Here is a 23700-nt window from a genome sequence, read left to right on the forward strand (position 1 = left end):
TCCCAGCACTCAGGAGGCAGAGGCAGGCGGATCGCTGTGAGTTCCAGGCCAGCCTGGTCTACAAAGTGAGTCCAGGATGGCCAAGGCTACACAGAGAAACCCTGTCTCGAAAAACCAAAAAAAAAAAAAAAAAAAAGTGAATTTGTTTCAGAGCAACACTTCTAGAAGTTGAGAAAAAGACCTAGGGTGTGCTTAGCTTCAGATCCAAACAAGCAAAAGAAGAAGCTAGAAGGGAACAGATTTTGGCTCAGAAGATCCTATGACCACATTTCACCCTTCAGCAGAAAAAAAGCCATTCCGCATCAGACATCTGACCACAAAGTACCATGTGGAACCCTCACTTCTCTTAATTCTGTCCTATTCCTTTCTTCACTTCCTTCCGTCTCTCTGAGAGTGCATTGCTCAGCCTTGCTCTATCAGGTCAAATTTCTCAATCTTGGATCTTCTGTGGGATGCCTTGTACTTCTCATTTCAGCCTTATATGACTGAATTTTCTCTCTAGCCTGCTGGGTGCTGTGTAGAAGCACATGTGCGCGTGCCATATATCTTAACACTGGAAGCAGAACACAGAATTAGTCTCCAGCCTCTCTAATCTCCAAAGTCAGATGGGAAAGATTCTTTCAATTTATGTGGAACATCTGTGCTATTTGGTATGGTTTTCCTTATCTATCTTCCTGAAAGCAATACCCAGCCCTAAGCCCATCCTCATTCAATCAATCTTCCAGGAAAGGGTGGAGCGCTTGGTGGTATTCATATAGACAATGGGGTTCATATAGGCACCACTTTGAGGGCATCAGAGCTATGGATAAGGGTGACTCCTAGTCTCATTGAGCTTTGTTTATCATAGCTCCTTGGCCACTTTGTTTCCCCCATTGATGCAGGAGCTAGCTCTCAGTTCAGTGTTGGGGATGATAGGCCATATGACCAGTGTTCAGCCATCTTGTCCAAGTCTGCACTTTTAAGTCTCTGTCTTTCCCAGAGCTTACATTTCACCAGAAACTAGCTGACCCTGTTGTGAATCAGCAGCTAAAGACAGATAGGGATGGAGCGACCCTGTTGTGAGTCAGCAGTTAGACTAAAGCTAGATGAAGACAAAGCAAGATACCCTGTGTGGCAGGACACTATGACCCTGCCTGGAACTCCCTATGTTTTGAGGAAAACCCGCAACTGCGTTGCTATAGCGATATGCTTCCCTGCCTTCTGAATTATAAAAGCTGCTTCCTGACTAATAAAGTTGAGAGTTTGATCAATCAGACTTGCTCTCCTTCTTTGTGTCTTGCATTCTCAACAGGTGACCTCCCTCCCGAGTTTTAGTCAAACCCTGCAGGTCGGGTCAACTGGCACCCAATCAAACACTTAAAAATACCCATGAAAGGCTCACCCAGGAACATCCTTCACCATGCATTGTTTGCGCTTAATTTCTTGACTTTGGATGCCCATGGCAAGTCTGCTGCTGATTGCCTTTGACATCCTGGAACCAATACTGACTATGCCAAAGTCAGGTGAAAAGATCCCCTTACTCACAAATGGAATGGACCAGACCCAGCCCTTATCTGGGGAAGAGGTTCTGTATGCATATATGATACCAAGGAGGGAGCAGCCAGATTGCTGCCAGAGAGGCTGGTCAAACACATCGATACTCAGGAGAGAGAAACCATTATAAGTACCTTGATTCTGGTTGTGCTTTGGCCAACAGTCCCTCGGGACCTTGTAAAAACAAATTCTGCAACCCCAACATTATTAAATTTACCAAAATGTCTTGTTCACTGTATGTTGGGGATGCCCACAGACAGTAGATCAGGACCTCCCTGTCCTCCTCAAAAAGACATCTTGACAAGCCAATCTGGCCCTAGGAGGATCAGGCCAATGCTTCCCACCTCTGGTTAATGCCTGCTCCCTCTGGGGACCAATGCTCACCATACATAGTGGATCCATCTGCCTCCTCTTTTAATTTTAAAAGAGAGAGGAGTTCATAGTGAGGGAAAACTGCACAGAGAAAACTGCAACTGGCTCACATGTTTTACAGTAAAACTCGATGTTGGGGAGCAAGAGAGAGGGCTCAGTGGTTAAGAGCACTGGCTGCTCTTCAGAGATCCTGAGTTCAATTCCCAGCAACTACAGGATGGCTGCTAACCGTCTATAATGAGATCTGATGCCCTCTTCTGTCTGATGCCCTCTTCTGTTTTTACAGGCATATATGCAAATAGAACACTCATATACATAAATAAATAAACCTTAAAAATAGATGCTGGAAGCTGGGCAAGGTGGCGCACGTCTTTAATTCCAGCACTCTGGAGGCAGAAGCAGGCGGATCATTGCAAGTTTGAGGCCAGCCTGGTCTACAAAGAGAGTTCAGGACAGCCAAGGCTACACAGAGAGACCCTGTCTCGAAAACCAGAAAAAAAAAAAAAAAAGATGTCAGAGGGCTCAGAGTGGTGGTGGCACATGCCTTTACGCCCAAGCACACAGGAGGCAGAGGCAGGCAGATTGCTGTGAGTTCGAGGCCAGCCTGGTTTACAAAGAGAGCCCAGGACAGCTAGGGCTATTACACAGAGAAAGCCTGTCTTGAAAAACAAAAACAATATGGGGCTGGAGAGATGGCTCAGAGGTTAAGAGCACTGGCTGTTCTTCTAGAGGTCCTGAGTTCAATTCCCAGCAACCACATGGTGGCTCACAACCATCTATAATAAGATCAGGTGCCCTCTTCTGGCGTGCAGTCACACACGTGCAGGCAGCACACTGTATACATAATAAATACATCTTTAAGAAAAACAAAACATGATCTCATATATTTTAGGTTCACTATGTAACCAAAGATGACCTTGAACTTTTTGTCCTTTCACCTCCATCTCTGAGTGCTGGGATAATAGGGTTTACGTGGCCCTAGTGCAGCACGACATGGAATGGATACTTACATGAATAAATGATCTTTAGCTCCTTCTAACCAGGGGGCTTTGCCTGTCTGCTTCCAGGTTCTGAGCCTTGAAACAGTGGCCATGTTTTGCCTGGGATTAGTTTTCTGAAGAAGTGGTGGTCGTCATGCCATAAGACTCAGATTAAATGTTTCATTTTCTGCAATTCCTTCCAAGATAGAGTTTGGTTCTTCCCTCTCCTTGAATTACAACTTTCTTTTATGTTTGCCGGTCTAACTGGAGTGGGGGTTATACAGAAGCATACATAGTATGTGTTTTTGTATACTGGTGAAGTGTAAGCAAACTATTCAAATGCAAGAAACTGTCTTGAGATGGTAAGGCATGAACTTTTATCCTGTTTGCAAAAATGCAAGTCAGCTTGGAAGGGTCATCCTCACATTTGTAACCAGAACAAGAGCCCACTGGTTTGAAGACATACCATCTCACCTGTTATCAATGCTCAAATCCCCCCCCCAACCCCCCCCGCCCCACTGTTGGGTGAGGGTTTGACCTGGTGAAAGTCAGAGAAGTTTTTTCTTTCTTTTCTTTTTTTTCTTCTGGGGGCAGGGGGGAAAGGGAGGATTCGGCTGTCCTGAACTTACTTTGTAGACCAGGCTGGCTTCGAACTCACAGAGATCCACCTACTTCTGCCTCCCGAGGTCAGAGAATTACATGGACATGGAATTACAAAAGTCAAAGCTTCTGTAGGTCAGGAGGCATCTCTGTCCCTCCTTTCTGGGGTATAGGAGAGAGAGAAACAGTATAAGAAGATGGCTGAGAGGGCGAGAGGGCTGTACATGGTGGTGCACGCCTTTAATCCCAGCATTTGGGAGCAGAGGCAGGAGGATCTCTTTGAGTTCAAGGCCAGTCAGGTGTACAAATCACGTCCAGGATACCTAAGGCTACACCGAGAAATTCTGTCTTGGAAGAAAAAAAGAAAGAAAGAGAAAAGAAAAGAAAGAAGAAAAGAAAGCCGGGCTTGGTGGCGCACGCCTTCAATCTCAGTACTCGGGAGGCAGAGGCAGGCGGATCGCTGTGAGTTCGAGGCCAGCCTGGTCTACAAAGCAAGTCCAGGGCAGCCAAGGCTACACAGAGAAACCCTGTCTCCAAAAACCAAAAAAAAAAAAAAAAAAAAAAAAAAGAAGAAGAAGAAGAAGAAGAAGAAGAAGAAGAAGAAGAAGAAGAAAAGAAAATGACTGGGGTTTTTATCACCTTTGGCTTTTGAAAGTTGGAGATTGAACCACCCTTTCACAGGGGTTACCTAAGACTATCGGAAAACACAGATATTTACCTCAAAATTCATAACAGTAGCAAAATCACAGCTATGAAGTAGCAACAAAAATAATGTCATGGTTGGGTTGGGGTCACAACACGAAGAACCGCGCTAAAGGGTCACAGCATCAGGAAGGTTGAGACAGGCTGGTTCAGAGGATCCATCAGAGTCCATGACCATCATGGTAGGGAAAGTGGCAGCTGGCACAGTATGATAGATGAGGGCACAAGGCAGAGAGCTAGCTGGGAATGGTCTGAGCTTTTGAACCCTCAAAGCCCACCCACCCTGTGATACACCTCCTCTACCAAGGCCACACCTCCTAATTCTTTCCCCAGTTTCACCAGCCTGGGATCAAGTATTTAAAGGTATATGAGCCTGTGGGGGGCCTGTTCTCCTTCAAACGACCACAGTTACCATTCAACTACCCTTGAACCCCAGTGCAGGTATCTGTTCTGGAAGCCTTGTGTGCAGCCATTATCTTCCACAGCTCTAGCCTGAGAACACTTCTCTGCCCCTTCCAGCCCTCAAGTTCTTTTCTTGGGGACAGGTAGGCTTTCTTGGGAATTGGAGAAAGTCTAAGAATGAATTCCTCAACCGGCACTGAGCAGGAAGCGTCACAGATGGACTCAAGGCACATCCCTTTAACCAGAGCACTCAGGAGGCAGCCGCAAGCAGATCTTTGTGAGTTCGAGGTCGGCCAGGCCTACATAGCCAGACTCGGTCTCAACGAACAAACAAAGAAACAGCCCAAACCAACAAGCAGATTGTTATTTTAGAACTCTTTATTTTGGGAGCACCTTTGTGTGCATTACACATATGCGAGCACACGCCTGTGTCGCAGCACGTGCGTGGAGAACAGGTGGACAAGTTTCAGGAGCATGTTTTTTTCCTTCTATGTGAATCCTGAGGATCAAAATCAGGTGTCAAGCTTGGTAGCTTTTACCCATTGAGCCATTTTGACTGTCTTCCTTCACGTCGTTGTTTAAGATTTTAATAAATGAGGCTAGAGAGATGGCACAGCCTGTTAATAGCACTGGCTACTCTTCCAAAGGTCCTGAGTTCAAGTCCCAGCAGCCACATAGCAGTTCACAATGTCTATAATAGGATCCGATGCCCTCTCTCTGGAGTACAGATGTGCATGATGACAGAGGACTCATATACAGAAATAAATACATCTTTGCCGGGATGTGGTGGCCCACGGCTTTAATCCCAGCATTCAGGAGGCAGAGGCAGGTGGATCTCTGTGAGTTCAAGGCCAGCCTGGTCTACAAAGAGAGTTCCAGGACAGCCAGGGATACACAGAGAAACTCTGTCTCAAAAAACAAACAAACAAAAGATTTTAATAAATGTAAGGCAGAGGATTCGTTGGTCAAGAAACCAGGACAATGTAAACGTCCCTTTTCTCTCTCTTAGGCATTAGACAAAGAGGCGAGCTACTCGGAGCACTGCCAGAGTTCCAGAGATACCCACTGCTAGGGATGAGCACGTTTGGGCTGTGGCTATGCCAGAGTTGTACGCCTCCGAGTGGGATTCAGTGTCCAAAAAGGGATTTCCTTTAAACGACAGGTTACCCACCTCGGGCAGCTCATCTGGCCTAGGTTTCCTATCCAGTCTGTTGTAACTGAGATCCAGCACGCTGAGCTTGGCTGGCAACCCCTTAGGTACTTGCTTCAGCTCAGTGAAAGACAGATTAAGCGAGTTTAGCTTCCTAGGCCAGTCACATCTCTGAGCGCCTGCAGTCTCCCTCAGTGAATTGTGACTAAGGTCCAGTTCTTGCAGCTGCATGCTTGCTAAGGTAGCTAGCGCAGAGCACACGCCGCTGGGCGTCTCCATCCCCGCGTTGCGCAGCGCTAAAACTTGGAGTGCCGGAAACTTGTGCGGACAGAGAGCGGAGCTCAGTCCTCTCTCGCCCAGTTCGGGGTTATCAGACAAGTCTAAGGTGACAAGGCCCGGAAAGATGCGTACCTGTTCACAGGAAAAGTTGAGTGTGTGTGCGTGGGCAATATGCAGTACCTTGAGTCCAGGCTTTAGCCACTGTTGCAGTTCTGCGAGCCAGGTATCCCTTGTAGCCCACGACACGTTGCGGAGGCTCAAGGTGTTGAGATCGGGTCCCGAGGATTCCACAAGCGGCGGCAGCGCTGTGCCAGTTACCTCGAGGTTTTCAAGAATCAGTTCCTGGAGGCCGGAATACCCAAGCACACGCAGGACTCCGAATAGAATCGGAGCAGGAACCCGCGCGGCCCGCACGGTAAGCCGCTGCCAGGGCAGAGCCCCGACAACATCAGCGTACTGCCCTAGGCTTGCTTCCGTGTCCACACGCTTCAGAAAGTGTTCCAGGCTACGGCCGCCCCCGTAGAACTCTACGTCCACCGCCCCGGTACACAGGAAAGCGCTGGACCAATCCGGCGCCGGACCCGAGAAGTCGCAGGCGCAGCGGATGCCGTCCTCATCCAGCTCGCAGGGCTCTGGGGTGGCGGGAGAGGCATGCACCAGTGGCAGCAGCAGCAGCAACAAGCAGACCACATGCTCCTGAGGAGACAGCAGGGGTCAGGGAGACTCCAACCAGTCCCTGAGATTCCTCGGGGTGGCCCCAGTTCCATCCCAAGACCATCTGACTCACCATGGTCGGTAGATTCGGAGCGTTTCAACAGCCTAGACCCTCTCAGAAAAAAAGGCTTCAGTTTCTTTGCTGTACAGCCGTTCTCTGGTTTCCAGGTTCCACACGCTTATTTGACCAATTTGGCAGCCCCTGTGAGTTTATGTAATCCTGGGGTGTCACCCTGTCCCCTCCTCTGTGAACTCTAGTCGCTTCCCCACTTCTCTTCCTCCTAACAGCCCTACTCACTTCTAGTAAATATTGCACTGAAGTATTTTGCAGGGAGGGACCAAAGCAGGAAGAATTCTTCATGGCATTGGGGCATTTTGTGCCAGAGGAATGACCTAAGCGCCTCGAGTTTGTCTGGTACATACAGGAAAAGGATGAGCCATACCGATGCCTTAGATCAGTGCTCTGTTGCCAAATCCCGGGGTTTGAGCTCCATTTCCCCGTAGTCTTAGTTACTAGCAAGTTCCCACTATGCAAACCCAAGCCCTTGGTTTTCCTCTTCAAGAGTATTGTGAACTTATCTATTTATCGCGAATTGTGACCTTTAAAAAAAAAAATCTATGGTTCCAGAGGAGAATAAAGCTCAAGACTGAGAATTAGTGTAAGAGCAATCCTCCCATCTCCCCATCTTATTCCCTTGTTTAATAATTTGGTCTCTTCCCACCCTCTCTCCTCCTTCTTGCCCATGTTCTTTCACTCTAGTAGCCCAATCTGGCCAGGAACTCACTGTGGCGTAGCTGGCCTTGAACTCATGATTTTCCTCCTGCCTTTGCCTCCCAAATGCTAGGATGACAGGCAGGAGACACCATGTCCAGCTGTTTAATAATTTTCTTGAAAAAGCTAGCTAGGCTAGCGGGGCACGCCTTTAATCCCAGCGTTTAAGAAGCAGAGGCAGGTGGATCTCTGTGAGTTCAAGGCCAGCCTGGTCCACAAAGAGAGTTGCAGAACAGCCAGGACTATATCGAGAGACCTTGTTTCATAAAGGAAACAAAGCAAAATGTGTTATTTGATAGCGATACACTGACCAAATCACACTGTCATGTACGTTTCTAAAATTGTGAGGCAAGATCTATTTGTTATTGTTGTTGTTGTTGTTGTTATTTTGAGAGGGTTTCACTATATAGCCCAGGCTGCTCTGGAACTCACTATGTAGACCAAGCTAGCCTAGAACTCACAGAGATCCATCTGCCTCCACCTACTGGGATTAAAAGCATGTGTCACTCTGCCCAACTACAGCAAAGTGTTTCCTAAAGCAGTAAGACACCTCAGATATTCTCACTTTTTTCTCATCTTGACCAAGAAATTCAAAGTGCCTTTGAAAATCTGTCTTTGTTAGATGTTGTTTCTTTTTCTGAACCCAGTTAGGACCTTACATGATTCTGGGCATTGACAGAGGTATTTAGGCTGTTAAGACACCAAAGAAAACTAGCCCCAGCTGTTAAGCCTCCAACCCCCATACAGACTCCCTGTGACACAGACTAGGAGGAACATCTTCCTCTTACTGTCCGTCTTGAGGATGCTGCAGCCCTTCTTGGTAGGTAAGTTTTTTAGTAAATGCTTTAGGTGGCTCATCCAAGCATTTGGTGCTTATTTCTTTGGAAACCCACCGACCCCAGTCTCTAAAGTCTGAAGGCATTTCCTTGTGAGGACTCCCTTGCAACTAACTGCTCTTTGTGTGTGTGGGGGGGTAACCCCAGCTTCCAATTTGGCCTAAAAGAAGCATTTTCCATTTACAATTTGCTTTCCTGTTTTCCCTCCCAAGAACAATTCCAGTGAACTTGGAAGTGAGGGCTGGACTATGTTGAATGAGAATTAACTAGTATATCACTTGTAATAATAGAGGAAAAGAAACAAGCGTCCCATGGGTAGAAGACTGCAACCATACAATTATAACAGCCCTCACAGGTTTGTATCCCTTTTCGGGAAAGTCCCATTTGGGAACTCTGTGTGTGTGTGTGTGTGTGTGTGTGTTAGGAGGTGCATGCTCTTATTCATATAGAAGTTGACACTACTGTCTTTATCCATCACTCGAATCCTTATTTATTTACTTTATTTTTGTATTTATTCTCTCATATATTACATCCCGACTGCTGTACCCTCCTTCTCTTTCCAGCTCCTCCTCTCTGCACTCCCCTCCCCCGCCACTTTCTTATTTTAGACAAGGCCTTTCAGAGATCCCCCTGCCTCTGCCTCCTGGGTCCTGGGATTACAGGGACGTGCCACATTTTCACAGACATGTTAATTGATGAATAGCTGTATGCCTGCTCTTTATCCAAACAAGGAAACGTCGGACCATACAGCCCATTGTGTACCCTGTTGAGCGTTCCCTATATTCCGAGTCATGCCCCAGATCCAGGCGAGGTCACTGTGACATCCCTGAGACCTCTGGTAAGTCCAGCTGACTATACACATAATTAAGAGATAGCATGGGTGGTGGCACACGCCTTTGGTCCCAGCACTGGGGAGGCAGAGGCAGGCAGATCTCTGTGAGTTCGAGGCCAGCCTGGTCTATAGAGCAAGTTCCAGGACAGCCAGGGCAACACAAAAACCCTGTCTCTGTCTCAAAAAACCAAAAAAAAAAAAAAAAAGAAAAAGAAAAAAAAAAAAGAAAAGAAAAGAAAAAGAAAAAGAAAAAGAAAGAAAGAAAAGAGCTAGCATGGAATCCTATCGCTGCTGCTGAGGTTGCGAGACCTGGGCTAATTTCTTGAGCTCATGTATCAGGATTCCTTTCTCTCCCTCGTCCTCCCTCCCTCCCTCCCTTCTTCTGTTATAGGATCTTTGACCCCATTGTGATCCCTGGCATTGTGAATTGTGAAAACTTGTCTTTTGTTTGGTGTGGTTGATGCCTAGCGCACACCTTTAATCCAAAAGCTCTCTGTACACAGGATTTAATAAAGTTAACCTTAGGTCAAGAGGTGGAACAAGAAACCAGCTGACAGGGATTAAAGAGTAGGGGGGACTTTGAGTTGAGGGGTTTAAAACTGCATGTAGAAGTAGAAGGGGTCTTTGATGTTCTAGTCCTTGGTGCTTCTTTGGGCTTGGGGTTTTAGCTTGGCTCTTAGCTCTCTAGCTCTTGAGCTCCTCGGCTGCTTGGCCTTTGAATTTTTGAGCTTTGAGCTAGCGAACCTTTGTCCTTGGTTGGTTTGGGGTTTTTGTTGTTGTTGTTTTTTTTTGCCGTTCCTCCTGGGCTGTCAGCTGAGCTAGTGAGCCTTTTTTGGCCTTTTCCACCTAAATGTGAGCTGAGTAGGAAGGTCAGCTGGGTGCTTTCTCTGCCTCTCTGAGCTAGCAGGTTTCACTACAGCATCTGGCTCCTGAGTCTTTATTGGTAAAATGGAATGATCAGGGGTTTTCAATCTCTTTCTCTCTCTCTCTCTCTCTCTCTCTCTCTCTCTCTCTCTCTCTGTGTGTGTGTGTGTGTGTCTGTCTGTCTGTCTCTGTCTCTCTCTCTCTGTGTGTCTGTCTCTGTCTGTCTGTCTGTCTGTCTGTGTCTCTCTGTATACACATGTGTGCATGTGAAGGCCAGAGGTTGATGTCCAGTGTCATCATCATCATCTTCTTCCTTCTTCCTCCTCCACCTTCTTTTTGGTTTTTTTGAGACAGGGTTTTTCTATTTAGCCTTGGCTGTCCTGGACTCACTTAAAAAAAAAAGATTTATTTATTTATTGTGTACACAGTATTCTGCTTGCATGTACACCTGCACATCAGAATAGGGCACCAGATCTTATTATAGATGATTGTGAGCCAACATGTTGTTGCTGGGAATTGAACTCAGGACCTTTGGAAGAGCAGCCAGTGCTCTTAGCCTCTGAGCCATCTCTCCAGCCCCTGGACTCACTTTGTAAACCAGGCTGGCCTCAAACTCAGAGATCCTCCTAAGTGCCGGGATTAAAGGCATGGGCCGCCACACCCAGCCAGTGTCTTTTTCTGTTGCACTCCATTTTATTTGTGTAAATCAAGGTCTCTCACTGAACCTGGATCTCACTATTTTGGCAATGTTGGCTGGCCCTGAGATCTTCCTGTCTCTGCCTCATTCCAAGAGCTGGGGACACCAGAGTTCCACTTGTCTTACTAACTCCAGTGATGAGGCTCCAAACTCAGGTCCTCACATGCTTGCAAAATAGTTATCCTCCGAGCTGTCTCCCTAACCAGACTCCTACTTTAAAAGCCAAGAGGATGGTAGTGCAGGGTGTGGAGCTGGTTCTTGCAGAGTTACTGGTGTTGTCAGACAGATGGATGCAGAAGGCAGTTTGGGCAGTGGTAACTGTCTGGATGGACACATCAGGCAGGACATAGCTTTGTCAGGGACCTCATCTCATCCTCTCCACCAGGAGTTAGATATGGGGTTAAGAGGCTGACTTGGGGCCAGCAAGTGGTAAAGTGCTTGCCACAAAAGCCTAACATCTGAGTTCAATGACCAGAACCTACATACATAAAAGTATAAGGAGAGAACCAACTCCGTGGCCTTGCCCTTGTGCCTTCACACATGTACAGTGGCCTCTCTCCCATCGATTCAGAGGAAAGGGAGGCGCTGCCACTGCTGCAAGCTTGTTGCGAGAGGAAGGGGTCCAGACACTGGCTCAACCAACATAGGATGTTGTTACGTAACAGGTGCTCAATAAATGACTGTCCCAGGGCTGGAAGGATATTGGGTTTGGAGACACGGTAGTAACTGTAATCTGTAGTAACTGATTGTTTTGTGGCAATCACTGCAGACTCCATTGGCTGACTCCAAGGGGTAGAACTAAATTCAGGGGAAGGAAGTTGATGTGAATAACAATTTGTGGAGAGATGCCTATAGCTAAAAGCATTTGCTGTCAACCTGGTGAGTTGGTTCACTGTACCTAGATGGCAGCTCAAAACCACTTACTACTCCAGGTCCGGGGTGTGTGTGGGGGGAACTAGCGCCCTCTTCTGGTTTCTGTGGGCAATAGACTCACAAGTGGTGTATGCACACATGGCCAAAACGTACACATAAAATAAAATAAAATTTATTTTTAAAGATTTATTTTAAGCCAGGCGTGGTGGTGCACACCTTTAATCCTAGCACTTGGGAGGCAGAGGCAGGTGGATCGCTGTTAGTTCAAGGCCAGCCTGATCTACAAAGTGAGTCCAGGACAGCCAGGGCTACACAGAGAAATGCTGTCTCGAAAAACCAAAAAATTAAAAATTTAAAAAAATAAATAAAAATAAAATAAAAGATTTATTTAAAAATTTTTTGATGATTCCTTTTCATTTTTTATGCGCATTGGTGTTTTGCTTGAATGTATGTCTGTGTGAGGGTGTCAAAGCCCCTGGAAATGGAGTTACAGACAGTTGTGAACTGCCATGTTGGTGCTGGGAATTGAACCAGGATCCTCTGGAGGAGCAGCCAGTGCTCTTAACCTCTGAGCCATCTTTCCAGCCCCAAATACATTAAAAACAAAAACAAACCAAAAGTTTGCTGTCTTCATTTGCATTGTTCCTGGACTTGGGATCATAAAAAGGATAGTTACTTGGTGCAACATCCTCAGGAAGAAGAACAAGGAAGATACAGTGACCCCCTCGCCGGCTGTCTTCAGGATGCTGAGGTGAGGTTGAAGTTTACACAGAGGATGTGCATTGGGCGGCTCCCCAGTTAAGTGGTCCTGCCTATCACTCTCTGGGCCCCAATCTCCCCAGGACGTTGTGTGACAAGCCTTCAGCACTGTGTGACATCACTTCTTCTGGAGGACAAAGTCCTCCTCTGGCCAGCACCAGGATTTATTTAGCCCCTCCCCCCTTTTCTTTTTCCTTTTTCTTTTCCCAGCAGAAAATTCTTGCAACTTTCCCCTGGATGGCAAATTCCCCCATCTGCCCAGCGTGAGGAGAGAGAAGCCACGTGTTTGGCTTCAAGCTTTCTCTTTTCCCACCACGAGATTCCTGGGGGGAAATTCCAGTTTCTTAGAGTCTGTTATTTCAATAGTCTGACATTCAAAATAAGAGAAACACAAGTGTGTCTTCCAAGAGCTCCATTCCAGGTTACCTGTAGCACTTTGCCTAAACGGTCACTTCCTAACACGTAGAAGCACCAAAGAAAATCCTCATGTCACCGAATACTCATTCTCTTGGATCGGGGAAAGAAGTGTGAGAGAAAACCATTGACTGGATTAGATTATGACCCAGTGACAGCCATGAAAGGGACAGCATAAAGGAAAAAAACACAAGAAAGCAGGTGACATCACAACAGAATGGGTTTAATCTGAGAAAACCCGCGGAAGAGAAGTCTCTAGATGCGGGAGACCTGGCTTTGCTGACCCGAATTGACAAGGCGTAGGTATAGGGCAGAGCAGAAGGAAAGTAGCACCAGATGCCCTGGATCTCGAGAGTCCCGAGAAGAACCAGAAAGACTCAAAACCGCTGTCAATGCAAGAGGCGTCTTGAGTATTCCAGCTCCAGCTGGACGGTGCAGACATCAAATCAAGAGTATCAGGAAGCGACCCCCGGCCGTTGATCTGGAGACCTTTTATAAGTTCCTTTCTTTCCCAAGGCCCCTCAAGCGGGGGTGGGGAATCCTAGTTCGGCAATCATCTATTGGTTGAGTAACATGAGGGAGTCTAATGTCCAAAAGGTGCCAGGCTACAGAAAAGGGCGTCAAGACCACCCGTGGCTTAATTTTCTTTGTTGTTCACCACTTTGCCCAGGGAAGTGTCTGTTTTCCTATCTCCCGTGGAGGGCAGATCAGTTGCTAGGTAACGGTATCTCTGACGGGGCTCTTCCTGGCAGCTCAAAATTCCTTATCTTTTAAATTTTCCTTTTCCTACCTTTTAAGTCTGTTTCTTCAAAGAACTTCGTGACCCTTAGGCGCCAAGGCGATTTGTGGTTCTGGCAGCCCTTGGTTTTAACAGTGGTTTGTTAGGGAACTGTATTTTGTTAGCCCGGGAGGGAATGCACTCCCCGGTTTGGGTTTGCCTATACCGGGGTTTAGCCAATAAAAAAAAAATCTTTTAGTCCTCTCATTCTCTCGGAAGGCATGGGAATGGGCATGTCTTAGGTTTCTATGCTGTGATAAAACACTATGACCCCAAAGCAACTTGGGGGAGAAAAGAGTTTATTTCATCTTACACTCCCAGGTAACGGCAGTCTATCCCTGAGGGAAGTCAAGACAGGAACTGAAGTAGAGGCCATGGAGGGGTGCTGTTTCCTGGCTCGCTCCTCATGACTTACTCAGGGGGTTGTCTTGTAGCATCCAGGGCCACCATCCCAGGGATGGCACCATCTATAGTGAGTTGGGTCCTTCGGCCTAGAGAAGGCACCACCGACTCTTCCACAGGCCGATCTGTTGTGGGCATTTCCTCTGTGGCTAGGCACTGCCAGAGCTCCTTAGAAAGGGTAGGGTGAGTGGCAAGAATCTAGCAAAAATAAGTTATAAATTACTGTGGTTTCTGGACATTGTCACCATTTAACCAAAATGTAGGGACTTTACAAAACGGTGTGCCTAGGCACACGCCTTTAAACACATCTTTATTAAATAAAAAGATTTATTTTTTATTCAAACCCCCACCCCCTCAGAGTTCTTTATTGTGTAGCTCTGGCTGGCCTAGACCTCGCTGTGTGCCATGGTAACCTCAAACTCACGGAAATACGTCTGCTTTTACTTCCTCAGTATTGGAATTAAAGGCATGTGCCACCACCCTACCCAGCAAGATTTATTTTTATGGTTATGTCTAGTGTGCCTGCATGCGTTTTTGTGCATTATATGCATGCAGGAACTGGAGTTACAAGTACTTAGTTGTGAGCTGCCTAAGGCGAGTGCTGAAAATCGGACCCAGGCCCTCTGGAAGAGTAGTAAATGCTCTTAAAGCCTCAAGCCCTTAATGGAATATTATGCTTCAAGCATTTAGGAAGCGGAAGCCGAGTAACTGGTGAAACGGGCTGTTAGACTGAGCGTGGAGGACACGGAAGTAAGTCGTGTTTGTTGAGCAGATGGTGACACCCAAGGTCCAAGGTCCAGATCTCTCTCTTTTTTTTTTTTTTTAGCCCGAGCGCCTAGACATCAAAGGCCATCCAGGAGCTGGGGAATTGCGTCTTGACCACGCCCTCACACGGAGCCCCGCCCCTCACCCCTGGTGTTGGCCTTTGGCTTCTGTTCAGCGCCTGCGCAGTTCGAGCCTTCCCGGGCGGCGTTGTTGCTCCTGAGCCTTGCGGTTTCCTTTGGCTGCAGGATGTGGAACCGGCGGCAGGGCCGTCTCAGGACGCTGGCGTGCGGGGTGGAGGAGCTGCGGCGCCGCCGGCGGGAGCGGGAGGCAGGTGCGAACGAACGAGGAAGTCCGGGAATGCGAATGTGGCGGTCGGGAGTAGGGAGAGGAGATCCCTGGCTCTGAGCCGAGCGTGTGCCTCCTAGCTTCCCCTCCTTACTGAGCCGTTCCTCTGCCCCCAGCCCTCCGGAAGGCGCGGAGGGAGCAGCAGTTGGTCAGCAAGAGGCTGCTAAGGGAAGATGCTCCGGAAGAAGCTGGAGGCCAGAGTGCGGTTGTGCTTCTTGGGGAAGCCGAGGTGAGGGGGCAGGGCAACCCAAATCTGAATGCCAGCATCTAGCCTGTACAAGTCAGTGCCTCTCTTCCTTACATCAGCCTATCATCAATCAAGTCTTTGCCTTTTGTTTTTATTTCTGGAGTTAGCCGGGCGCGTGGTGGCGCACCGCTTTAATCCCAGCACTCCGGGAGGCAGAGGCAGGTGGATCCTGTGAGTTTTGAGGCCAGCCTGGTCTACAAAGCGAGTCCAGGACAGACAAGGCTACACAGAGAAACCCTGTCTCAAAAAACAAAACAAAACAAAAAACCAGAAAACCCAAAAAAGACAGAAACCAAAATCCTTCCGTTGACTGCAACTGACGTATCAGTGACTCTACCCAACCACAGAGTAAATTCATTCCTGAAACATACAGGCTGCTTTTCTCTTTTACTTTTACAAAGACTTATACTACATCTAAAGTTTGTTTTCTTAGTCTCACAAACTAGCAATTCTCCTGCCTCAGTTCAGGTACTAGAATTACTAGTATGCACCATCATATCCAGCATTTCAACTAGACTTAACTGGACCCCGTCTTGTCATTGTGTGAACTCAGGAGCAGTCTGCAGCCCTTTAGAGAGTTTGCCTAGAATGCTTCAGGCCTTAGATTGAGGCCTCCGATGTGAGTGGATGGGGCCAGGAGGCAGGTGTGGCGTTTTACCCGTAATCCCAGCGCTTAGCCAATTTGGGGTATATAACAAGACCTTGTTAAAAAGAAATAAATAAAAAACCCCAGACACTTGCACAATATCTGGAATAAAGCTGTTTATTCTTTTTGTTGTTTGTTTTGTATGACAGAGTCTCTTGTATCCCAGGCTGTACTCAAACTGCAGCTGAGGGTGACCTTGGACTTTGAGTCTCTTCCACATCCTAAGTGCTGGGTTTATAGTTGGTCATCACCACACTGGTTTATGGGGGTGCTGGGAACCTAACCCAGGAATTTGAGTGAGCTAAGCACACCAACTGCGCTCCATCTCTAGCCCAGACTTACTGAATGAATAAATGAAAGTGTCTGTACACTCAGTAGGCGTTTTTTTAATCTCTTAGTAGTGCCTGTGCTTGCAGAGCAGTTGCTGATAGGCAGTGATGCTTATTCATTGTGCGCTCCCTTTATGCTAGGGCACTGAACATTGAGGCACACAAAGACTGGCAGGGTAGGGTTCAAAGTGCTCAAAAACCAATAAGGGAAACAGATTTCCTACCATTTTTATCAGAGGAGGAAACATGAGGCACAAGAAAAACTCAAGTTTGTTGGAGGAAGCCAGAAGGTGCTAACTTGCCTGAGGGAGGCCATGAAGAGCAGACATCTGAAAGACACGGGAGTCTGGAGTGTATCACAAGCAGAGGCCATCGTTCTGCAGACGCTGGAAGCACTAAGACCTGTTATTGCAGGTGGTGCTGGAGTGGAGTCTGCATGGGAGGAGAGCTGGAGGGAGCGAGGTTTTGCCAGGTGGAGAGGTTTCATAGTCTTGAATCTTTAACATTATTCTGCAAATAGCCCTGTAAGGAGGCAGAGTAGAGATCATTCTTATTTTTGCAGATGATGAAACAGGTTCAGATTCTTTGGAAGTCTGTGGTAGGGCTGGTAGGTGCTAGGATCCCCTGCCTCTCTAACCTGCCGAAAAGATGGTGCTTAGGGGCTGGAGAGATGGCTCAGAGGTTAAGAGCACTGGCAGTTCTTCCAAAGGTCCTGAGTTCAATTCCAAGCAACCACATGGTGGTTCATAACCATTTGTAATGAGATCTGGTACCCTCTGAATACTGTATAAGTAATGAATAAATAAATATTAAAAAAAAAAAAAAGATGGTGCTTAACAGCCATATTAGTTTGTTGTTTTGTTATAGTGTCTCTGTGTAGCTCCAGCTGTCCCAGAACTCACTATGTAAGCCAGGCTGGCCTCAAGTTTGTTTGTTTGTTTGTTTTTTATGCTATAGAAGAATTTATTAAATGGGCATGGAGAGAGGAAATGGGGATGGGTACCCCAGAGAGAGAGAGAGAGAGAAACAGACATATAAACAGAGACAGAGGAAGAGAGTGGAAAGAGCGCGGGCCTCAAGTTTGACAAGAGCTGCTTGCCTTTGCTGAGATTACAGCTTGTGCCACCAGGCCAGGCCATACTGTTACCGCTAACAAATTCTTAGTATGTAGTGATACTGAAGATGTCACAGGTGAAGTCCGAGCTTCGTGGCACTCGTATGTCATCCTTGCCCTGTTCTGGGACTCAGGTGCAGCAGCTCCTTCGGCTAGCCCAGCGGGGAGCAGATGAAGCGGAGAGGGAGAAGGCTCTGGTCAGCCTCCGCAGAGGCTTGCAGCACCTGGAGACACAGCAAACCTTCATCAGGTCAGTGTGGGTGGTGCGGGTGGTTGGCTGGGGCTTTCCAGGGACAGAGTGGAGGGGACAGACCATGGGCTTAGCAGGGTTCTGATGTCATTCTTGTAGGCTGGAGGGGAGCATGCGGACCCTTGTAGGGCTCCTGACCAGCAGCCGGGCCCTGCTGCAGCTGGAGGCGGCTCGGTGCCTACATGAGCTCTCTCATTCTGAGCAGTCTGCAGTTGCGGAGGCCTGCCTGCCAGCTACTTCCTATCTCCTCACCTACCTCTCTGGTCACAGCTCAGACTTCATAGTAAGGCCTGCTCCTTTTAACCTTGCTCTGGGCTTAGACTTCATGTATGCCTTTGGGGCCAGCTTGAGCTGGCAGGTATAGGGAAAAAATTTTTAAAAGTGCCCATATGCATTGTCACTCCTTTCTTGTGAGCTTCAAGGACAAGGGACATGCCATCGTCCTCCTCCTATCCCTGGTTTGGTGTGAGATGAGCCCAGCCCAGTGCTTTTGTTGCCTGCTCTCAGGAGCTGTGCCTGTATACACTGGGGAACCTTATCGTGGAGAGCGAGGCTGTGAGAAAGCAGCTCCTGCCTCAGGGAATCGTCCCAGCCTTGGCTGCCTGCATCCAGGTGAGCGCGTCCTTGGTCTCCCCAGCAAGCCTCCTCTGGCTTCTCTCCACATGCTCCACTGGCTTTGCAAGGTAGCTCCAACCCATGTCGAAGAGTTGAACGTCTTCTGGATCCTTCTGACCCATTTTCCAGTCAGATCCCTACCCTGTCTGTTTCTAGTCCCCCCACGTGGCTGTGCTGGAAGCCCTTGGATATGCCTTGTCCCAGCTGCTGCAAGCTAAGGAAGCTCCAGAAAATATCATTCCGTGAGTAAAATGATGTCTTCAGATGCCCAGCCATGGTTGACTCTCTTGGTAGTGTAGCCCATGGGTGCTTCAAGAGAGGGTTTCTCTTGCAGTCATCCTGGCTGTCCTGGACTAGACCAGGCTAGCCTCTGCCTCCTGAGTGTTGGGATTAAAGGTGTGCGCCATGACACCCAGCTTGATTTCCACATTTTGAACTCCCTGTAACTGGCTAGGGAGAACTTGGGGTTTGGATAGTTTTTCACTCTAAGTGTTTGAGAGGAGCCACTAGTATTTCCATGGTTCCTGCTCACAGTCTGCTTCTGCTGGCAGCTCTATTCTGGACTCCAGTCTTCCCCAGCACATGTTACGACTGATGCAACCAGGCCCGAAGCTGAATCTTGGGGTTGCTATGGAGTTTGCCTGGTGCCTTCACTACATCATTTGCAGGTAACAGGCCAATTGGGAAAATGTCTTTCTTGGAGCTCCCTATGTATGACTTAAATCTTTGGACTGAATTTAGTTTCTGGAATTGGTTTGGTGAGTTTTCATCCCTCTGTGGTGCTTTCTTTTGCTTAGGAAACCCACAGACCTAGGTTGGTTTGTAGCTTAAACGTACGACTGACTTGACAGTGACTGCTTGCTTCCTGTTATCCAGCCAGGTCAACAATGCTGCGCTTCTCAGCCATGGGGCTCTGCCCACCTTGACACTGCTGCTGCTGGACTTGGCTGGGGCTGTCCAGAGAATGGATGATATGGGACTAGAGCTGGTAAGGGGAAAGAGTCTGCGGGGCTTTCCGGACGCTCTGCCCTTCTGTATCTGCGGCCTTGCTCTCCTCACACTACCCTCGACTTGTCTTTGCAGCTTGCATGCCCCGTGCTTCGGTGTCTAAGCAACCTGTTAGCAGAGGTGCCAGTGGAGGCTCTGGGAGAGCAGCTGGTGCTGAGAGCCGAGCGGGTTGTGGCAGCCTTGTTCATCCTTCTCCAGTTCGGTCTTCAGAAACAGCCCACCTTGCTGCCTGAGGGTCTCTGGCTCCTCAACAACCTCACTGGTGTGTATTATGGTCTTTTCTGCCCAGGCCTAGGCTTTTATTGTCATTAAAATATTTATTAAGATTAAAGGAGGGGAGCGGTTTGTTAGGAAACAAAGTACAGATTGGAGGGAAAGGCAGAGAATAGGGGCAGGGGCGGGGGCTGATTCAGATATTAAAGGAGGGGCTCACACCTTTTGTTTACCCTATCAGTGAAGGTCACTTACCTCATAACCATCCTGCAGGGGTCCTTGGTTGAAGACCAACCCACGGTTGTCAGGCAGTCTTCTCCTCCCTTCAGGACAGGATTCAAAGCGATCTCAGGGATCCCTACCTCTTGCTCAGGGTTACCCACCCTACACCTCTTCCTGTCTTTCTTTCTTTCTTTCTTTTTTGGTTTTTCGAGACAAGGTTTCTCTGTGTAGCCTTGGCTGTCCTGGAACTCACTCTGAACACCAGGCTGGTCTCGAACTCACAGCGATCCGCCTGCCTCTGCCTCCCGAGTGCTGGGATTAAAGGCATGCGCCACCACGCCTGGCTCCTCTTCCTGTCTTTCAACCTTAACTTGTTTCTCACCAAAGATACCTAGTAAATAAATTTAAAAAGCTCCATTAAAGCGTCAGTCAGAAAAATTTTCCAGAGCTGGAGAGATGGCTCAGCAGTTAAGAGCACTGACTGTTCTTCCAAAGAACCTGGGTTCAATTCCCAGCACCCACATGGCAGCTCACAACTTGTCTGTAAATCCAAGATCTGACACCCTCACACAGACATACATGCAGGCAAAACACCAATGCATATACAATAAAAATAAATTATAAAAAAAGAAAAGGAAAATCTTCCAGATGAAGTGCACTTCTTGCAGACCCACCTGACCAAGGGCCTCATCTTCTGACCTAGTCATTCCGAAAATTTTGGGGCAGGTGGCCACCCTAGGCTTCAAGTTCCCACAACTAGGAGACTGAAAAATGCAGTAAGAGCTCCCCCATGTGGACACACAGTTTAACTTCCTAGGATGCTGAATACTGAGTGCCATGCATCTACATGCTACAAACACACTTTCTTTCATAGCATCTTTAGCTTCTTGGTAGCCAGACCTCAGAGCTTGAAGTTACTGGAGACAGGAAGTAGAAATAAACTTTTCCAGTTGTCCTGGGAGAAGAATCAAGGGCAGGTATGGGTACCTTGGGAAGAGATCCTGTCCCCTTCAAGCCTTACCAGAGATCTGGGAATGCTGGGTCCTCAAAGCTGTAGCTAAGGAAGACTTTCATATTCTTATCCCCCTAGGGGTTCAATTTGTGGTCAGGAGCCTCATGGAATAGGAGTGTAGGGGAATTGAGACTGAAGGAAGATGCCAAAGTATTCTTGCACATGCTCCAGGGACAAGTTGGAAGCTATCAGAGTGGATACTGTTTCTTGTCCTTGAAGGCCCATCTGCCTCCCATTGGGATAGTAACAGTGCTTGCTTCAGATGGAGCAGAATCTGGACCTCTAAACAGAGGGTAGTTCTCTTCCTGGCCTAGGCTGTAGTGACTGGAGGGTGGCAGTTCAGAACTAACGGTACTCTGTATGACATTTCCCTTCTCAGCAAACAGTCCTGCTTTTTGTACCTCCTTGCTCTCTCTGGATCTGATTGAGCCCCTCTTGCAGCTGTTGCCACTATCAAATGTGGTAAGCATGCTGGTATGTATTGGTATCAAAAACTGTGAACTCATGAACTGCTCGTCAAAGCAAATAGGAAGAGGCATGGGCTGTCTTAAGTACCCTTAACTGAGAGCTGGGAGGTGGCGTGGTTTGGTTTCAGAGCTAGTACAGTCTATGTCTTTAAGCTAGACTATTGCTTACGGCCCTTGGGCAAACCAACAAACTACTGGAAGCTTCAATCACTTCCCTTATAAATGGGTAATATCTCAGAGGCGGTTGTGGGGACTACATAGAAAAGAGCCTGTTAACAGTGGGCGGGCACACAGGCAGTCTGGCTTATACTGCCATAACTCTTGGGTTTTCATCCTTGGGGGTGTGTCTATGTCTGCAGGTGCTTACCGTTCTGTGCAACGTGGTAGAGAAGGGCCCAGCTTACTGCCAGCGGCTATGGCCAGGGCCTTTGCTCTCCTGCTTGCTCAACACACTGGCTCTCTCTGACACTGAAGTAGTAGGCCAGAGCCTGGAACTGCTACAGCTGCTGTTCCTGTACCAGCCAGAGGTGGGTTTGGTTTCCAGTCCCTTGCCCAGAAGCCACTGATTTCACCGTGGCATTTTGGCACTGACAACCGCATTTCACCCACTGCAGCACCCTTCTCTTCTAGTCCCTACCTGTGTTTGTTTCTCTGGGCAAACACCGCCAACGAAGGTCAGAACCTGCATCTTGTTAGGACTGTACTACCTAAGGAAGTGGGCTGGCCCATGGAGCTACAGGATTTGGGTTTTAGGGTCTAATTGTTGGTCCGTTTCTATCCTCAGGCTGCCCAGGCCTTCCTGCAGCTGTCAGGACTGCAGGCCCTAGAAAAGCATCAGGAGGAAACCCAGCTCCAGGACAGGATACACGCTCTCCAGAAGACAGCCATTCATGGATGACGACGTGGCTGCTTGCTGTCACCCCCTGGCCCTATTCATCCTAGCGTCCCCTATTTTGTTTTAGAAGCTGGTGGCTTCTGTGTACCTGAGTGTGTGGTCTTGTACTTGAGATCAGTCTTATTTCATCCTCGTAAGCAAGTTGGTTAATGACATGTGACGCCACAGCTGGTGGTTTTGGATGAGAAATAAAATTATATTTTTATATCAACCTGCTTTTCCTCAGTGTTTGCACGCTAAGAGGGAGAAGGTAATGAGGAGGAGGGCATTCCGAAGCAGCACTGCACAGCGTAGGCTTTATAAGGAACACAGAGCACCTTTCCCACAGTCTTCAGTCCAGCAGGTCCTGCGCTCTTGCTCAGAGTCCTCGGTGGAGTCCCTTTCAGGCTTTGCCACTTAGCACGTTCTCCAGGGCTCTCCTTACCTCATCAGCACTCAGATTGTTCAGAGACACACTCTTCTCTTGGCCAAAAGCTGAGGAAAGGTGATGGAAGTGAATATCCCGCATAATGGGGGCCACAGAATTATAAAGGGTCTCTTTCAAGGTTGTTAGGCTAAGACAGGAGAGGGGCACAGCTCACTGAACATGGTGGCTCATGCGTAAACAGCCAGTTCCAGGCTGGCTGCGGCAACAGAGCGCCTTTTAAAAAAGTGGTTTTGCAGAGCTTAGTATTAGCCTAGTGAATCTATTCAGGAATCCCTTGTCCTGTTGGAATTTTGTATGGGAAGAAAGGTGTCTGAGCGATGCATTAAAGTCACTGGAGGCATTAACTACTAGGCTGGGGGTCTAGCCTTGGCTGACCACTCTTTGGCCAGCAGTAGTCCACTCTGAACTGCAAAAATTCCTAGGTCTTACCCAAAACCCAGCCAGGCCCCCACATACACGTTCTCAGGAATACAAGAATAAAAAGCACCGGGCGTGGTGGTGGACGCCTTTAATCACAGCACCCCGGAGGCAGAGGCAGGTGGATCCATGTGAGTTCAAGGGCAGCCTGCTTTACAAAGCGAGCGAAGGCTACCCTGTTTGGAAAAAACCAATCACTCAAATAAATAAATAAATAAAAGATCACACAACTAAGTAAATGAGGATTTCTTTATCAGCGCCAGTACGAGTTTTGCTCCCCCAGCCCCGTTTCCCCAAGACGTGGGGAGGCCCCATCTTTTCTCTAACCCGTATTCTGCGACCTCCGGCGGCCAGAACTTACCATAGCGGGCCCATAGCTTGGGCTGCACCTCCGAACATTCGCGGATTAGAATAGGCAGGCTGGGGTGCGCCTTCTTCAGCTCCACATAACGCTGCTGGATGAAATCCCTGCAGGGGCGGAGAGACCCGCCGCTTACGCGCTGAAGGACCGACCTCGCCCCCGCCCCCACGAAGGTCAAGGTCATAACTCCAGCTCCCGAAGGCCACTCGCCTCCCCCACGCTACGCCTCACCTCACACCCTGGCTGCCCGGCGAACGCTGGCATAAATGAACGCGAATTTCTCGTAGCCCCAGCTTCGCGCCGATCGCTCGGCTGGCAGCGGCGGCCGCCATCTTCCCGACCAATAGCTGACCCTCTAAATCTCCGCCATAGATTGGATGACGCAGGGAGGGGCGGGATAAATCTTAG

The 23700-nt window shown here is 48.2% G+C and overlaps 3 protein-coding genes across 3 annotated transcripts; 1 reads left to right on the forward strand and 2 right to left on the reverse strand.

Moving 5' to 3' along the window:
* Positions 1-5080: 5080 nt before the first annotated feature.
* Positions 5081-14097, reverse strand: Cd14 (CD14 molecule). Its single transcript, XM_051163988.1, has 3 exons — positions 13973-14097; positions 12283-12352; positions 5081-6714 (listed from the first exon to the last, which is right to left on the reverse strand). The coding sequence occupies exons 1-3, from the start codon at positions 14095-14097 to the stop codon at positions 5602-5604; spliced, it is 1308 nt and encodes a 435-aa protein (XP_051019945.1). The 3' UTR covers positions 5081-5601.
* Positions 14098-14897: 800 nt separating this feature from the next.
* On the forward strand, positions 14898-22483 carry Tmco6 (transmembrane and coiled-coil domains 6). The gene is made up of 12 exons (XM_051163074.1): positions 14898-15055; positions 15186-15298; positions 17540-17655; positions 17755-17938; positions 18163-18267; positions 18427-18512; positions 18822-18938; positions 19147-19258; positions 19354-19540; positions 21105-21199; positions 21552-21719; positions 21977-22483. Exons 1-12 carry the CDS (start codon positions 14971-14973, stop codon positions 22088-22090), a joined length of 1482 nt encoding a protein of 493 aa, XP_051019031.1. The 5' UTR covers positions 14898-14970; the 3' UTR covers positions 22091-22483.
* Positions 22348-23688, reverse strand: Ndufa2 (NADH:ubiquinone oxidoreductase subunit A2). The gene is made up of 3 exons (XM_051163073.1): positions 23524-23688; positions 23293-23399; positions 22348-22561 (listed from the first exon to the last, which is right to left on the reverse strand). Exons 1-3 carry the CDS (start codon positions 23622-23624, stop codon positions 22470-22472), a joined length of 300 nt encoding a protein of 99 aa, XP_051019030.1. The 5' UTR covers positions 23625-23688; the 3' UTR covers positions 22348-22469.
* Between the last annotated feature and the right edge of the window lie 12 nt (positions 23689-23700).

The sequence above is a fragment of the Acomys russatus genome, chromosome 20, assembly GCF_903995435.1.
Source record: "Acomys russatus chromosome 20, mAcoRus1.1, whole genome shotgun sequence".
In the NCBI taxonomy this organism is placed as follows: Eukaryota; Metazoa; Chordata; class Mammalia; order Rodentia; family Muridae; genus Acomys; species Acomys russatus.

Coding starts and splice junctions, on each gene's coding strand:
- Cd14 (XM_051163988.1), bottom strand. CDS start 14,097: ATGCCCACAACAGATCGGCCTGTGGAAGAGTCGGTGGTGCCTTCTCTA. Junction 12,353..13,972: donor GCTACAAGACAACCCCCTGA/GTAAGTCATGAG, acceptor ACCTCACCTCAG/CATCCTGAAGACAGCCGGCG. Junction 6,715..12,282: donor TCCTGAGGATGTTGCACCAA/GTAACTATCCTT, acceptor CTGTCTCCTCAG/GAGCATGTGGTCTGCTTGTT.
- Tmco6 (XM_051163074.1), top strand. CDS start 14,971: ATGTGGAACCGGCGGCAGGGCCGTCTCAGGACGCTGGCGTGCGGGGTG. Junction 17,939..18,162: donor GTCACAGCTCAGACTTCATA/GTAAGGCCTGCT, acceptor GCCTGCTCTCAG/GAGCTGTGCCTGTATACACT. Junction 18,513..18,821: donor GCTCCAGAAAATATCATTCC/GTGAGTAAAATG, acceptor TTCTGCTGGCAG/CTCTATTCTGGACTCCAGTC.
- Ndufa2 (XM_051163073.1), bottom strand. CDS start 23,624: ATGGCGGCCGCCGCTGCCAGCCGAGCGATCGGCGCGAAGCTGGGGCTA. Junction 23,400..23,523: donor CCGGGCAGCCAGGGTGTGAG/GTGAGGCGTAGC, acceptor CCGCCCCTGCAG/GGATTTCATCCAGCAGCGTT. Junction 22,562..23,292: donor CAAGCTATGGGCCCGCTATG/GTAAGTTCTGGC, acceptor ACCTTTCCTCAG/CTTTTGGCCAAGAGAAGAGT.